Source organism: Coregonus lavaretus, assembly GCF_964263955.1.
Source record: "Coregonus lavaretus genome assembly, chromosome: 20".
NCBI classification, from domain to species: Eukaryota; Metazoa; Chordata; class Actinopteri; order Salmoniformes; family Salmonidae; genus Coregonus; species Coregonus lavaretus.
Window position 1 is genome coordinate 24,949,665 of NC_140007.1, and position 16,410 is coordinate 24,966,074.

At 43.0% G+C, this 16,410-nt stretch overlaps 2 protein-coding genes across 3 annotated transcripts in view; one reads left to right on the forward strand and one right to left on the reverse strand.

The window, feature by feature from the left end:
- Window positions 1–15,513, forward strand: LOC311147399 (zinc finger and BTB domain-containing protein 17-like). The gene is made up of 16 exons (XM_084184096.1): window positions 1–163; window positions 1,726–1,931; window positions 3,861–4,040; window positions 4,247–4,573; window positions 4,660–4,749; window positions 4,933–5,159; window positions 6,850–6,992; window positions 7,260–7,560; window positions 8,372–8,459; window positions 9,177–9,293; window positions 9,464–9,584; window positions 9,666–9,796; window positions 10,578–10,850; window positions 11,050–11,139; window positions 11,226–14,355; window positions 14,416–15,513. The coding sequence occupies exons 2-15, from the start codon at window positions 1,727–1,729 to the stop codon at window positions 11,585–11,587; spliced, it is 2,655 nt and encodes an 884-aa protein (XP_084040222.1). The 5' UTR covers window positions 1–163; window position 1,726; the 3' UTR covers window positions 11,588–14,355; window positions 14,416–15,513.
- The window catches only part of LOC311147400 (uncharacterized protein), a 21,553-nt gene continuing 18,754 nt past the window's right edge, over window positions 13,612–16,410 (reverse strand). Inside the window, exons 7-8 of one of the 2 annotated variants that reach the window (XM_084184097.1) lie at window positions 15,515–15,568; window positions 13,612–14,772 (exon numbers count right to left, since the gene is read on the reverse strand). In XM_084184097.1, the coding sequence (XP_084040223.1) occupies window positions 14,582–14,772; window positions 15,515–15,568 (245 nt within the window). In that variant the 3' untranslated portion in view covers window positions 13,612–14,581. The remainder of the gene's footprint in view (window positions 14,773–15,514; window positions 15,569–16,410) is intronic. The other variant, XM_084184098.1, reaches the window with a different exon arrangement.

Genomic DNA, 16,410 nt, shown 5'->3' on the forward strand with positions numbered 1-16,410 from the left:
ACTATCAATCGATCAGCGAATGGAAGATGGTGGTGAATCGAGTCTGTGTGGCTAGATCGATCACCGAAAAACTCGATTGAAGGAATTCAACGGATTGTGGGGAAATAGTACAAAACAACACCATAACAAGCGTTTGGAGCGGGGAACTCAGCTTTCTCAAGAGGTATTTTGAATGTACTTCTTTTGAAAGATGGCGTATGCTTTAAGCACACAAAGAAGCTCTAAGCACGGGCATAAAGGAAGGCCCCTCTTTCGCCAAACGCCATTTGTTTGTCCAAAACATGCATGTCTAGGCACGCTAAATTAATCCCGGATAGTGAATGTAGAAGGATATAGGATTCGTAATCAATCCGCTGCATCGTCACCCCAACAAAAATGCATTATATTCCTTGAAAACGTCAAACAATTTCATAAACATTATGTCTCGTCGGTGATTAAGCTAGGACTCTGATATTAATAATCGGTAGGCCATATAGGTGGTATAGGCCAACTCTTTTGATACATTGAATTGAGCTAATCTATAAATTGAATATTTAAAAATCTTTGTCCATAAAACAACACCACATCTTGTGAGCTCCCGAAGATTTAGTTGTCAGGCTATGTAAAATTATGAAATTGCATGTGATAAGTGGCGCAGTGGTCTAAGGCGCAGTGAGTGGCGCAGTGGTCTAAGGCGCCGCATCGCAGTGCTAACTGTGCCACTAGAGATCCTGGTTCGAATCCAGGCTCTGTCGCAGCCGGCCGCGACCGGGAGACTCATGGGCGGCGCACAATTGGCCCAGCGTCGTCCAGGGTAGGGGAGGGAATGGCCGGCAGGGATGTAGCTCAGTTGATAGAGCATGGCGTTTGCAACGCCAGGGTTGTGGGTTCGATTACCCCAGTATATATTTAAAAAAATGTATTCACTAACTGTAAGTCGCTCTGGATAAGAGCGTCTGCTAAATGACTAAAATGTAAAAAAATGTATAAATCAACCAGGAATACAACTAGCCGTAGGTGATTATACTATATCATCATATTAGTCACATTTTAAGTGAGAATCCCCTCCAGTCATGGCTTTTTACATTTCCAAACATTTAGATAAATTTGACAGTGGTAATGTGTTACCTCACCTGATTGACTAAATCCAACACAACCCATATTTACTCAGTGGTGTAAAGTACTTAAGTAAAAAATACTTGAAAGTACTACTTAAGTAGTTTTCTTGGGTATCTGTACTTTACTATTTATATTTTACTTTTACTTCAATACATTCCTAAAGACAATGATGTACTTTTTACTCCATACATTTTCCCTGACACCCAAAAGGACAGGAAAATTGTCTAATTCACACACGTATCAAGAGAACATCCCTGGTCATCCCTACTGCCTCTGATCTGGCGGACTCACGAAACACATGCTTTATTTGTTAATGATGTCTGAATGTTGGAGCATGCCCCTGGCTAGCCGTAAATAAAATAAAAACAAGAAAATGACGCCGTCAGGTTTGCTTTATATAAGAAATGTGAAATTATTTAGACTTTTACTTTTGATACTTAAGTATATTTTAGCAATTACATTTACTTTTGATTCTTAAGTATATTTAAAACCAAATACCTTTAGACTTTTACTGAAGTAGTAATTTACTGGGTGACTTTTACTTGAGTCATTTTTGATTACGGTATCTTTACTTTTACTCAAGTATGACAATTGGGTACTTTTTCCACCACTGCCCACTCTCACCAGGATGGACTTTCCCTGGCACAGTAGCAAGGTTTTGGAGCAGCTCAACCACCAGCGCCAGCTGGGCCTGCTGTGTGACTGTACCTTCGTGGTGGACGGGGTGGACTTCAAGGCCCACAAGGCTGTGCTGGCTGCCTGCAGCGCCTACTTCCACACCCTCTTCCTGGACCAGAAGGATGTGGTGCACCTGGATATCAGCAATGCAGCAGGTACATCCCACTGGGCACTAACTAGTTGAATCAATGTTGTTTCAACTTAATTTGTCATCAACATAAACTTGTTTTGAGGGTGAAATTTCAACCACAGGATTATGTCATCATGGTGACCAAATTTCAACACAGACAAATCTTGTATAACATTTTGAATTTGTACCTTTAAAACAATGTCAGATTTTCAACATTATATCCGCTATAAGAAATAAATACAGTAGACTGGACAGCACCTCCTACTGGAGAATTGATCTGTCTACAGCTACCCTTTGGTCTCCCATCCAATGATTTAACCAAGCCCAGCTTAGCTATGATACTTGTCAATGACTATTACCAATGTGCTGGCGTGAGAATGATTGTTGAGAGATCTCCACTTAAAAACAACACTGATTCCAAAGGGTAGAATAAACAGAGCAAATGAAATGTGACCATACATTATCAATCATCAATGATGCTATTTAGGCCTACAGTATATAGCATTTGCAAAGTCATCAACAGCAATTGAGCCCAGAATTCAGCTAAAAATAGACAATAAAATAGGACTAGGGTTTCCAGCTCTGGTTGATTTCAAATGTAATGATATTTAGTGATATTGAATTGTGTTTGGTTGTGAATGCAACCAAATATCAACATTTGAAGGAAATGTATCTTCTGCTTGGACAGTTCCATTTGTGCCCCTGACTTAGTCTTGCTTAGTTCCAGTTTATCTACAAATTAATAATTTATGTTGGATTTCACATCTTCATCTCAACCAAAAATCTAAGTTAAATAATGTTTTCTTTTATCTTTGTTTAACTAGACAAGTCAATTAAGAACAAATTCTTATTTACAATGACGGCCTACACCGTCAAACCCGGACAACGCTGTGCGCCGCCCTATGGGACTCCCAATCACGGCCGGTTGTGATACAGCCTGGAATCGAACCAGGGGGTCTGTAGTGACGCCTCAAGCACTGAGATGTAGTGCCTTAGACCGCTGCGCCACTCGGGAGCCCATCTACAGCGCACGACCGACATTCTTGTCAGCATGTCTTCCATCTTAGGGTTAATTTATTAACTCGGGAGCCCAGTAGGCCTAAATAGAATAGGGCTAAATCAAATCAAACTTGATTTAAAGTGTATTTAAAGTTTGATTTGATTTATAAAGTGTTCAAGATAGCATGCATAGGTCATCAGAGATCTGTGGAGATCTTCACAATTGCTGTTATAATCTGTGCAGGATCTTGAACTGCATTGATCATGTGCACCGTGCACTTTTAATGTAATCTAACTGCAGTCCAGGCCATTTGGTTCTGCTATTAGATGAAGCACAGTGATATCACATTAAGCTGTTGTATAAACAAACAAATTATCTGACATTGTATTCCCATTTGAACTTTGCTGTGCTTTTAAATGGTTGAAAGCACAGTCATAGACATTTGGGTGACAACTAAACCAAAAATCAGACATTGTTTTTCCATTGGAATTTGGTTGTGCTTTTAGATGGTTGAAAGCATAGTGATAACACATTGGAAATTCAACTAACTTTTAGCTGTCTTTTTGAGTGGGTGAATATAGGTTGTAATCGCATTGATCAAAGTGTCAACCATATAATACCCAATTATCCACGTTGAAAATACGTAGTGTGCCCAGTTAGGATGTCTGCCATAAGTGGATGCCTGAGACTCAGTGACCCCACCCCCACGCAACACTTGAACAACATCTTTCCAACTTATTTGTTGCTGTTGCCACCTAAAAGCCTTGTTCGAAAATGTTAACACTATAACAAATTATGATATTCCCCTGCATAAGACAAACATATAGGGAGGGAAAACACTGAACTCTATTTGCTTTACCTTAATATCCAAGACCATGTTGAACATCATGCTTGGGTTATCTGCCTCACAGTCACAGCAGGGCTCATGGATCCATCCCTGTGTGTATTCTGTAGGTCTGGGCCAAGTCCTTGAGTTCATGTACACGGCCAAGCTGAGTCTGAGTTCTCAGAATGTGGAAGATGTGGTGGCAGTGGCCACGTTCCTTCAGATGCAGGAGATAGTCAATGCCTGCTCTGCCTACCAGTCTCTGGCAGTCTCCACAACATCCCAGACAATACAAGACTTCAATGCCAGTGAGTACAGTACAGATCAGTACACAAACAGTGGTTATTAGTACACAGAAATATCCATCAATCATTAGTATGCTTGCTTTAACAAGCCCACTAATGTTATCCGTCATACTTTTGCACAGCTGAAGCAAGCACACTGATTTTCTTCAGGAAATGTACATTTTGTAGTCTATATTGTTCTCTCCCATAATCTCTTCCAAATCATAAAGACAAGATTGAGGAAGGAGAGCAGAACATGGAGAAGGAGCCATCGGAGACAAGGTCACATGACGAGGAGATTCTAAAAACCTCAGCAGAGGACGGAGGGTATAAGGGTGTTCAGGAGGACCCGAACGAGACCACCCCAGACGATGGACAGATGGACAGTAAGACCCCCGACAAACCCACCCCACAGACCCCGGGGAGAGGAAGAACCCCCAAAACCTCCACCCCACCAAGAAAAGCCGCAGCAGAGAGAGCGGAGATGGAGGTGGAGAACCCTGCTAAAGATGTGCCTGAGTTTCAGGATGACCCCTCGGATGCGGACTACACGCCCAGTCAGTGAATTGGTCTTCGTACTTTTCATTGGTGATCTGTATGTTTAATATTGCTGTGCGGATAAAGATGTATTTTGTTCTTACAGAGTTTCCATTCAAGTCTGCAGCCGGTAGGTCTTACATGAGTACCAGGAGAATAAGGACAAGGAGAGCTCCTCGTCGCAACCACTCACAGGGTAAACAAACAGCTTGACTGACCTTCCTTCCTAGGAGTAATCACTAATCTGCCATGCTTTCTCCTATCCAATCATGTTGGATCAGTGACTACTTCGAGGAAGGGAAGATGGACGGCTACATTTTCTAAATATTTGACTGCAGTGGGTCACAGTGTCTGATGGTTATACAATTCCTCTTCATAGATAATGACTCCGATGAGGGGAACAGCGCATCAAAGACGGTAAATGAAGAGAAAGAGGTTGAAGAGGGTGAGATGGAGGAGGATGAAGAAGAAGAGGAGGATGATGAGGGAGAGGGAGAAGATGGCCAGGGGACGGAGAGCGGAGAGGAGAAGAAGCAGCTACAGTCAGGTGCCATCACTGACCGCACAGAGTCACGGTCCTACGGCTCTGTGACGCACAAGTGTGAGGTGAGGACCGTGTTTGCGTGTGCTAGCTTGAGTGTGTGGTTACTTTGCACACTGCAATTAGAAATGGAAACGATTTAATGTTTTTGGATGACCCATTCCCTATTAGAGGAGTGCTTGAACTTTGTATGTATCTTTTCCTAAACCATCAAATAGGCAAAATTGTCTTCAAAAACAAAGGAGGACCAAGGCACTCTTTGTATAATTAATTAAAATGCCTATATGTATTGTTTTTGTCAATGGAACCAAGATTTCTTTTAACTGACTTGTTTCGGTTGCATGGCCTTTGTCAGGGAGTACGATGATACAATGTCTTCTTTTGAACAAAGCATTTTACAATCAACCCTGATTGAAGAGGGAATGGTTACAGAATAGTTAATAGTCACTGGAAAACACCACTGAACAAAAATATAAACGCAACATGTAAAGTGTTGGTTCCATGTTTCATGTGCTGAAATAAAAGATCCCAGAAATCTTCCATAAGCACAAAATGCTTATTTCTCTCTAATTTTGTGCTCAAATTTGTTTACATCCCTGTTAGTGAGCATTTCTCCTTTGCCAAGATAATCCATCCACCTGACAGGTGTGGCATATCAAGAAGCTGATTAAATAGCATGATCATTACACAGGTGCACCTTGTGCTGTGGACAATAAACAGCCACTTTAAATGTGCAGTTTTGTCACACAACACAATGCCACAGATGTCTCAAGTTTTGAGGGAGCATGCAATTGGCATGCTGACTGCAGGAATGTCCACCAGAGCTGTTGCCAGAGAATTGAATGTTCATTTCTCTAACATAAGCTGTTCATTTCTCTAACAATGTCGTTTTAGAGAATTTGGCAGTATGTCCAACCGGCCTCACAACCGCTGACCAGGTGTAACCACGCCAGCCCAGGACCGCTGACCACGTGTATGGCGTTGTGTGGGCGAGTGGTTTGCTGATGTCAACGTCGTGAACAAAGTACCCAATGGTGGCGGTGCGGTTACGGTATGGGCAGACGTAAGCTACGGACAATGAACACAATTGCATTTTATCAATGGCAATTTGATTGCACAGAGATACAATGACGAGATCCTGAGGCCCATTGTCGCGCCATTCATCCGCCGCCATCACCTCATGTTTCAGCATAATAATGCACTGCCCCATGTCGCAAGGATCTGTACACAATTCCTGGAAGCCGAAAATGTTCCACTTCTTCCATGGCCTGCATACTCTCCAGACATCACCCATTGAGCATGTTTGGTATGCTCTGGATCAACGTGTATGACAGCGTGTTACAGTTCCCGCCAATATCCAGCAAGCAATTAAAGAGGAGTGGGACAACATTCCACAGGCCACAGTCAACAGTCTGATCAACTCTATGCGAAGGAGATGTGTCGCGCCGCATGAGGCAAATGGTGGTCACACCAGATACTGACTGGTTTTCTGATCCACACCACTACCTTTTTTTATAAAGTATCTGTGATCAACAGATGCATACCTGTATTCACAGTCGTGTGAAATCCATAGATTAGGGCCTAATTTATTTATTTCAATTGACTGATTTCCTTATATGAACTGTAACTCGGTAAAATCTTTGAAATTGTTGCATGTTGCGTTTATATTTTTGGTCTACTAGAGGATATTGCATTCACATTCATGTATTCGGGGTTGAGCATATCTAACTCACTATGTTGCCATGTATTTTCTAGGACTGTGGAAAGAAGTTCACCCACACGGGTAACTTCAAAAGACACATCCGCATTCACACAGGAGAGAAACCTTTCAGCTGCCGTGACTGCCACAAGGCCTTCTCAGATCCGGCTGCCTGCAAGGCTCACGAGAAAACACACAGGTTAGTATCAACCTCATCATCTGTCTTTCTGTGTCTCATGGGCCCAATGCCAAACTAATCCCTTAGTGTTCAATAACACTAGACGATACACATTTGTGGAACACGTCCTCTTGTAAAATAGTTATTAATTGATAATAACAATGATCAAATTTATAGTAAATTAAAATTAAAACAGTCATAGGAATCACAGTTTCATAGCATCAACATCCTCTCGAACCTCAGCAAGTAGCTATATCTTACTTAAATATCTTATGTCTCTCTCTGTAGCCCCCTGAAACCCTACTGCTGCTCCTCGTGTGGGAAGTGCTACCGGCAGATCAGCCTGCTCAACCTGCACCGGAAAAGGCACACAGGTGAGGCCCGATACAGCTGCAAGGACTGCGGCAAGCTCTTCACCACGTCTGGCAACCTGAAGCGCCACATTCTGGTGCACAGCGGCGAGAAGCCATATCACTGCGGCTACTGCGACCGGGCCTTCTCCGACCCCACCGCTAAGATGCGCCACCTGGAGACCCACAACGCCGACAAGGGCCACAGGTGTCCACACTGCGATAAGCGGTTCAACCAGGTTAGGACCTCTTCTACACTGACCAAAGTATTGGGGATAGTAGGGAGAATTTCACCTGCATGTAAATAGTTTGGAGATAGTGTGGCTATCTTTTTTTGTGTTTGATCAGTGGTGGAAAAAGTACTCAATTGTCATACTTGAGTAAAAATATAAATACCTTTTTACTCAAGTAAAAGTGAAAGTCACCCAGTAAAATTATACTTCAGTAAGTCTAAAAGTATCCGTTTTTAAATGTACTTAAATACAGTGGTGGAAAAAGTACTCAATTGACATACAGTTCAAAAGTTTGGGGTCACTCAGAAATGTCCTTGTTTTCGAAAGAAAAGCAATTTTTTTCCCCATTAAAATAACATCAAATTGATCAGAAATACAGTGTAGACATTGTTAATGTTGTAAATGGCTATTGTACCTGGAAACGGCTGATTCTTAATGGAATATCTACATAGGCATACAGAGGCCCATTATCAGCAACCATCAGTCCTGTGTTCCAATGGCACGTTGAGTTTGCTAATCCAAGTTTATCATTTTAAAAGGCTAATTGATCATTAGAAAACCATTTTGCAATTATGTTAGCACAGCTGAAAACTGTTGTGCTGATTTAAAGAAGCAATAAAACTGGCCTTCTTGAGTATCTGGAACATCAGCAATTGTGGGATCGATTACAAAACTTAGTTACTTTACACCACTGTGTTTGATTTCATGAAATTGAAAGAAGTAGCCCTAATCTGTACAATCCAGTATGTAGTTGCTCTCTATCCTTGCATTGAAATGGTGAACTGTATCTAACCTGGCTATTCCTCTGTCTGGACAGACTGGAAATCTAAAGGCTCACCTGAAGATCCACATCACAGACGGCCCTCTGAAGTGCAAAGAGTGTGGCAAACAGTTCACCACCTCCGGTAACACCAGACAAGGACTTCCGGGCCTATATTCATAAAGCATCTCAGAGAGTAGGAGTACTGATCTAAGATCAGGTCCTCGCTGTCCATGTAATCTTATTCATTATGATCTAAAAGGCAACACTGATCCTAATAAGATTAAATGGACAGGGAGGGGACTTGAACATAGATCAGTACTCTTACACGCTTTATGAACACAGGCCCTGGTCTCTCTGTGTGTTGATACAGTGCCTTCGGAAAGTATTCAGACCCCTTGACTTTTTCCACATTTTGTTACGTTACAGCCTTATTCTAAAATTGATTAAATAAATAAAAATCCTCAGCAATCTACACACAATACCCCATAATGACAAAGCGAAAACAGGTTTTAGAATCTTTTGCAAATTTCAGAAATACCTTATTTACATAAGTATTCAGACCCTTTGCTATGAGACTCGAAATTGAGCTCAGGTGCATCCTGTTTCCACTGATCATCCTTGAGATGTTTCTACAACTTGATTGGAGTCCACCTGTGTTAAATTCAATTGATTGGACATGATTTGGAAAGGCACACACCTGTCTATATAAGATCCTACAGTTGACAGTGCAATTTAGAATAAGGCTGTAACGTAACAAAATGTGGAAAAAGTCAAGGGGTCTGAATACTTTCCGAAGGCACTGTATATAACTAGTGTCTGGTCTTCGCATTGGTATATAACTGTAGTCTTTGATTCCCAGGGAACTTGAAGAGACACCTGCGCGTGCACAGTGGGGAGAAGCCCTATATCTGTATGCACTGCCAGAGAGCTTTCGCTGACCCAGGGGCACTGCAGAGACACGAGCGCATACACACGGGTAACAGTCCTGGAAATGGATTTAAATGAATATGTTCACATTGACCTCTTTCTTTGTACTGTGAAGCCTAAATATGTGCAAAAAGAACAATGCCTGTGCATTGCATCATAGGTTGGAGACTGTAATGTAATTGTTGTGTCTGTCCGCATGCTTGTGTGTGTGTCCTGTAGGGGAGAAGCCATGTCTGTGTCTGATCTGTGGGAAGGGGTTCACCCAGGCCAGTTCACTCATCGCTCATGTCCGCCAGCACACCGGAGAGAAGCCGTATGTCTGCGACCGCTGTGGCAAAAGGTAAACACACACACACGCACACTATAATCCTATTGATATAACAGAGACCTTTTTGTCTTGATGTCCTCTCTTCAACTCCAGGTTTGTCCAGTCCAGTCAGCTGGCCAATCACATCCGTCACCATGATAACATCCGGCCACACAAGTGTCACATCTGCAAAAAGGCGTTTGTCAATGTCGGGGATCTCTCCAAGCATATTGTCATTCACACAGGTAGGAAGACATGGAATGTACAACTAACTGTGAGTGAGAAAGTAAGGTTCCCTGGGAGTAGTGGATATTAATGGTTGGTCAAAAAAAAGAGTCTATAATATAAGTCACCATGTTGTGGAATATAGGTATCTTGTATATATTTATCCAGTTAAGAAAACAAAGCTGTTGGGTATCTGGGTACATTATTTCCCCTTTAGCTTTAGTGTGCCTCCAACCTCCTTCCCTTGAGGTATAACATCAACTGCATTAGTCTACATTCACCCTTCAAGTAATTCTCCCCCACGGGTGGTGTCAGAGGTATCGTGTGTGACTAATGTATTAATTGGTCAAATAATTGGGGGGGGGGGGTCCCATTTCACACATGTAAAAGTGTGTAACCTGGCCACTAATTCGATACAGTTGACAATTACCCACGCACTAACCGCGGCAGGTAGCCTAGCAGTTAGAGCGTTGGGCCAGTAACCGAAAGGTTGTTAGTTCGAATCCCTGAGCCGACTAGGTGAAAAATCTGTTGATCTGCCCTTGAGCAAGGCACTTAACCCTAATTGCTCCAGGGTCACCGAGCATTAAATCACATTTATTGTCCCCCATGATGAAATCATGGGGAGGGGGACGGACGGACTATGGATCCGTAAGTCACACGCGATATCAGACACCACTGGCCCGATTTTTGACTAAACTTACAAAATTACACTGATTGGCCTAAGGGGGGTGCTGCATCATTCGTGGGGGACGGCATGTTTACTGTTGCCTTGTTCTCTTTTTTTTAACCATCCCCTAGGAGAGAAGCCCTTCCTGTGTGACAAGTGCGGTCGCGGGTTCAACCGTGTCGACAATCTGCGCTCCCATGTAAAGACCGTACACCAGGGTAAGGCTGGGATGAAGCGCCTGGTGGTTGCCGGGGGTGACAGCGACGACGGGGGTGACGGGTTCCACGGCGGGTCGGCCTCAGAGATGGACGAAAATGAGATCAACATAGTCACTGTCACCACCGAGGACATCGTCACCCTGGCGACGGAGGCCCTTGCTGGCAGCACCGTGTCCCAGCTGACAGGTCAGATGGAGCACATGCTGGGTAATGTAGTTCAGACAGGGGTGGGAGAAGGGTAGTATGCAATGGATGTGACTGTAAAAGGAAGAGGATGAAAAGAAGGTGGCTGTGTAAGAGTAAGAAGGAAATGGACTCAGAACAAAGGGAATAATAAAGAACATTCTCCTGCCGTGTGTTTATATGGGATTCTGTCTGTTTCCAGTGGTGCCTGTGGCTGCATCACTATCAGCAGACGAGACAGAGGCTCTGAAAGCTGAGATCACGAAGGCTGTGGAGAAGGTGCAGGAAGCAGGTGAGACTGGCCACACACAGCGTTGAATAGCTTTTACTATTCATAACTTCCCTCACACATCCTCACTGTCAATCTCTCCCTCCCAGACCCCAACACTCAGATCCTGTATGGATGCGACTCATGCGGTGACAAGTTCCTGGACGCCAGCTCACTGGCCCAACATGTGCGAATCCACACGGCCCAGGCCCTGGTCATGTTCCAGGCCGACTCTGACTTCTACCAGCAGTACACCACTGCTGCAGCTGCCACCGCCGGGGGAGAAGTTGTTACCACAACCTGGCAACCCACTTCCGAGCAGGTCATCCAGGGAGGGGAGCTCGTCTTCCACACCCGCGAGGCCGAGGCGGAGGGGGATGAGGTGACTCATGAGGAGGGAGGAGAGGGAGAGGTGGTGGCCCAAGCTGACCCCCAGCCAGAGGGGAAAGATGAGGCTGTGACAGAGGGATAAGGAGAAGAGATGAAGTGTGGAATATGCAGTGATGTTGCACTCAAGAATAAGAATAAAATGCAAAGCAGTCAAGACCATACTGGGGTCTAACTATACCTTATACGAAGCTGCCTGTCAGTCTCTGGGACTAGAGTCTCTGCATCAGTGACATGAACATCTGTGTCCAAAGTTTGGGAAGAAGCTGTTTGGCTTGTTTTTTGGACATTGTATAAAGTAAAAAAAAAAAAAGTTTAAATAGCCTATTTATGCAATACGCATTGCATTAGGCCTAGCTGTGTGTTTTACCTTGAAAATATGCGTTTAGAGTTAACTAAGTTCGTTATTTGGTGTGTGGCCCGCGATGCACACTGAAATTGTCAATGTGGCCCCCCGGTGAAAAATATTGCCCACCCCCCCGCTTTAGAACATTCAAACTGGAGACCTTTGAATGTGGGGGTCGGCAACAAGCAACAGCAATATCTTTTGGCCTCCCAAAGCCCCCCCATATTATTATTTTTAATGCAAAATGTCCCAAAAGTAATGTCCCAAGAAGGAAGTTAACTCATCTAAATAATGCATGTTATTTTAACTGTAGACAGCCAACTAAAAAGGCAAGTGGGAAGACAGCTTTGGAGTGCTGAAACTTGAAGCAGTGGCCGTGACATAATCAGAGGTGGACAGCAAATGGTGCTGAATCTAATTCGAGTAGCCTAATTAATTTCAACAATTGTCTTCATTAGAATTAGACTTCACTAACAACAAGAGGTCTTTGTTGGAGCCTATGTCTTCCTATTTAAAAAAGAGGTATGCTATCTGACACTTCAGTTGTAATTAATTAATTGAAATAAGAGTAGATGACATTGTGGGGACTGGGCAGGTGATCAATGTGGGGACCCAAGAGGAAACTCCTTATTTGGGTATCAACAGGAAGTCCCATCTGGGGACCAAGTTCCCACCAACTAGTGCCATCTGGGGACTAACTAGTGTAGGCTATTGTTTAGGGGCACAAGGGGAAAGATGGATTATAATCTAGATAACTGGCAAAGTTTGTATTGGTAGTTGAAGCCCCTCAGTTATTTTGGGTCGTATAAAATAAGGAGATATAGCTTTTCATTAACAATATGATTTTAAGTTAATGTATTTATCCAGCTCAACTTCAAGAAAGAACCTGAAAAAATGTACTTCAAATGCCAGCAAGACACTGAGAAAGCTCTGGACACAACCAGACCAAGTCAGTTCAGTGCTCTGAGCTTTGTCAATCAGCGGCCACTAAACTAAATCAACCAGCAGAGGTCACCCACCTGATCCAGACAGCAATCAAGGTAATGGGTGTGAGTTAGCACCATCCCTTCAGACTGTTTATGAACAGACAGAGACGAAAGAAGAAACTGAGACACTCCAGTCATACATTATTTTTGGGTTGGGGCGGGGCCATGATCTGGTCTGCTTATTTTCCCTGCCCCACAGAAAAGGTGCCCTTGTCAAGGGAACCTCCTCTGCGGGGCGGGATATCTTTGTTATCCATAATCTTTGAAACAATCATGAGACAGGCCAATCAAATCATCCCAGACTCATCCCATATACTCCACCCAGAGTTCCATACGGTTCTTCTATGGACAGTTAAAAGACCAGTATTCATTCATTAGTATTTGATTTTCTGTTTGTTTCTTTAAATAGAAGTAAGCAGACGAAGTCATGTGGACACAAAATTGGTAAATCTAGGAAGTCTAGATATTATTGTTACGTATTCGGTACATAATATAGAGAATGCAAACAAATACTGCATTCAACTAATCTGTGCACAATTCAAAGTTGCTTAATTTGGCTACAATTTGTTAATCAAAGTTGATTTAATGAACTTGCTGGTGGTCCAATATGATGCGTCAGCTTGCCTGCCTGTCGTCCTTCTGCTTGTCAGTCAGTTTAGCTGCGACTACAGCTGACCAGTGGTTCCTACAGATTGCCTTCTTGTTATGCTATTCATGTACTCGAAGATAGAACTCTAGGAAACCTTGAAAATAACTGCAGTAGTGAATAACACATGGTAAAGTTAAAAGAAAGCCATCATGTTTATTTGTACAACAGTTCTTGGCCTACATTTCACGAGTGCATAAAATGTCTTGCGTCGCAGAGGTGCCAGGCTATGGGTGTAGCCTATACTCTCGTATATTCTTTACAGCAAATGTACTGCAAAATTCAGACAAATACATCAGTCTACACCATTTAGGAAGAAAAAGTTGTGACCAAGATGTTTGATTTAGTTATGAATTAGATTAGACATTATTATTAGTATCTTTGGTAGAGCACGCATGCCTTGCCTCGCTCCGTCCGACAGTGCATCAAAGTAACAAAGTAACAAAGTAATATAACGTTACTTTCTATGCAAAGTAATATTGTAACATAACGCATTACTTTAGTTACATGTTCAAGTAACTAATCACAACACTGCCTAGGACTAAATACCCTTAAAAAAAAAAAAACATGTTTGATAAATAAACAATCTGCAAATTATGAACTTTTACATTATTGGGGGTAATTGTGTGAATATTAAACATTGTACATAATATCCTATTTCGTCTTGATTACAACTAGGGAGTTAGGAGGCACTGCATTTCAGACAGGCAGAGGCACAGACTGACAGGCAGAGGGACAGAGGCAGGCAGGCAGAGGGACAGAGGCAGGCAGGCAGAGGGACAGAGGCAGGCAGGCAGTCAGAGGGACAGAGACAGACAGGCAGAGGGACAGAGGCAGGCAGGCAGAGAGGCAGAGAGGCAAAGGGACAGACACAGGTAGGCAGACAGACATGCAGGTATGGGAACAGACAGAGGCAGGCAGAGGGACAGACACAGGTAGGCAGACAGACATGCAGGTATGGGAACAGACAGAGGCAGGCAGAGGGACAGAGACAGACAGGCAGAGGGACAGACACAGGTAGGCAGACAGACATGCAGGTAGGGGAACAGACAGAGGCAGGCAGAGGGACAGATAGACTACATCCTTTTTTGGTAGTCCTGCTCACATGCTGTAATTCTGTTCTTGACATAATACTTCACTGCACGCCAGTCCCGCTCTCTGAGGGCTTGTGGCGCTGCCTTGATGCATGCAAGAGTCTGCTTTCCCTGGAGTAGCTCCAGAGTCCATGATTATTATAATTTTTTCTTCCACTGCCCCTTTCTCCTCCTCACTCCACTTCCTCTTCTTAGAACCTTAGGACAAGTAAACACAACAATTAAAAAATATTTGAGGCATTTAAGAGCACTTCCATTCTGATGCTGCCTGACAATGCACATCCTTTCTGCTGCATCACCATACATGTTTGTTGTTTGAATTTTATGCATGTGCTTTTGCTGCTTAACTAAAGTCATGTTATAATGTTGCATGCTGTTTACAAACTGGATACTAAATGCTTATTTTTTTTATTAAATTTTTTAACATTTTAGTCATTTAGCAGACACTCTTATCCAGAGCGACTTAAAGGAGTATCTACAGATTTTTTCACCTTGTCAGCTTGGAGATTCGAACCAGCAACCTTTCAATTACTGGCTCAACGCTCTAACCGCTACGTTACCTACCGCCCTTTTTGTTCTGCATCCCCTACCTCCAGTCTCCGCCTGCTTTGGGTCTGCTCTATCCCTATGGGGAATGAAGATTATTCCATTCTCTACCTATTGTTTCGTTTAATTGTTAACTTTTATGATGCTTTTGTTGTAGCTAGTACCCCGAAAGGAGCAAAGCCAATACTAAATATATTGCCATTTATATTTGATTCAATAAATTGTTAAATGGCCAAATCTTCTTAGTTTTCCTTACAGAATTAAGTTTGAGCCTGTAGTTTTGGAGATCTCAGAATAGGAGAGACTATAGAGGAGGCCATGGCCTCCCGTATCCTATGACATGCCGTTTGCATGCCGTATACAGGATCTATTAAACTGTCTACTCATATCTTACCTGCAGAATCGTTGTCTGAATTGTATGATGTGTTGTTCTCCACTCCTGAAGCCCCTGAAACACATTTCCTTGCCAATTATACACCACCAAAGGAGACAGTGGTGTGACATATCTGGAACTGAAGATTAATTTCTCCAACATGTTTAGAAAAAGAGGGGGTATGAGCAACTGTAGGCACACAGATTACATTGTCACTGGGATGGCATAAGCCCACCCACTGGGGAACCAGGCCCAGCCAATCAAAATGAGTTTTTCCCCTCAAAAGGGTTTATTACAGACAGAAATACTCCTCAGCACCCCCATCAACCCAGCCCTCCTCAGACGATCCCGCAGGTGAAGAAGCCGGATGTGGAGGTCCTGGGCTGGCCTAGTTACACGTGGTCTGTGGTTGTGAGGCCGGTTGGACATACTGCCAAACTCTCTAAAACGACGTTATGGTAGAGAAATGAATATTAAATTTTCTGGCAACAGCTCTGGTAGACATTCCTGCAGTCAGCAGGGTGTTGTGTGACTAAACTGCACATTTTAGAGTGGCCTTTTATTGTCCCCAGCACAAGGTGCACCTGTGTAATGATCATGCTGTTAATCAGCTTCTTGATATGCCACACCTGTCAGGGTGATGGATTATCTTGACAAAGGATAAAATGCTCACTAACAGGGATGTAAACAAATTTGTGCACAATATTTGAGAGAAATACGTTTTTTATATAAATGAAAAATGTCTGGGATTTTTTATTTCAGCTCATCAAACATGGGACCAGCACTTTACATGTTGCGTTTATATTTTTGTTCAGTGTAGAAACAATAATGTTTACTCACTCTCTTACTTTCATGTAGGCTATTTTTGCTTTGAACACATTCATTCGGATGCGGTCTCTCGCGTTCCGCAACTGCGA

Excerpts from the sequence above, each read along its gene's own strand:
- LOC311147399 (XM_084184096.1), top strand. The coding sequence starts at position 1,727 with ATGGACTTTCCCTGGCACAGTAGCAAGGTTTTGGAGCAGCTCAACCAC. Across the intron at positions 4,041-4,246 it reads AATACAAGACTTCAATGCCA|ACAAGATTGAGGAAGGAGAG; the intron begins GTGAGTACAGTA and ends CAAATCATAAAG. Across the intron at positions 4,574-4,659 it reads GGATGCGGACTACACGCCCA|AGTTTCCATTCAAGTCTGCA; the intron begins GTCAGTGAATTG and ends TTGTTCTTACAG.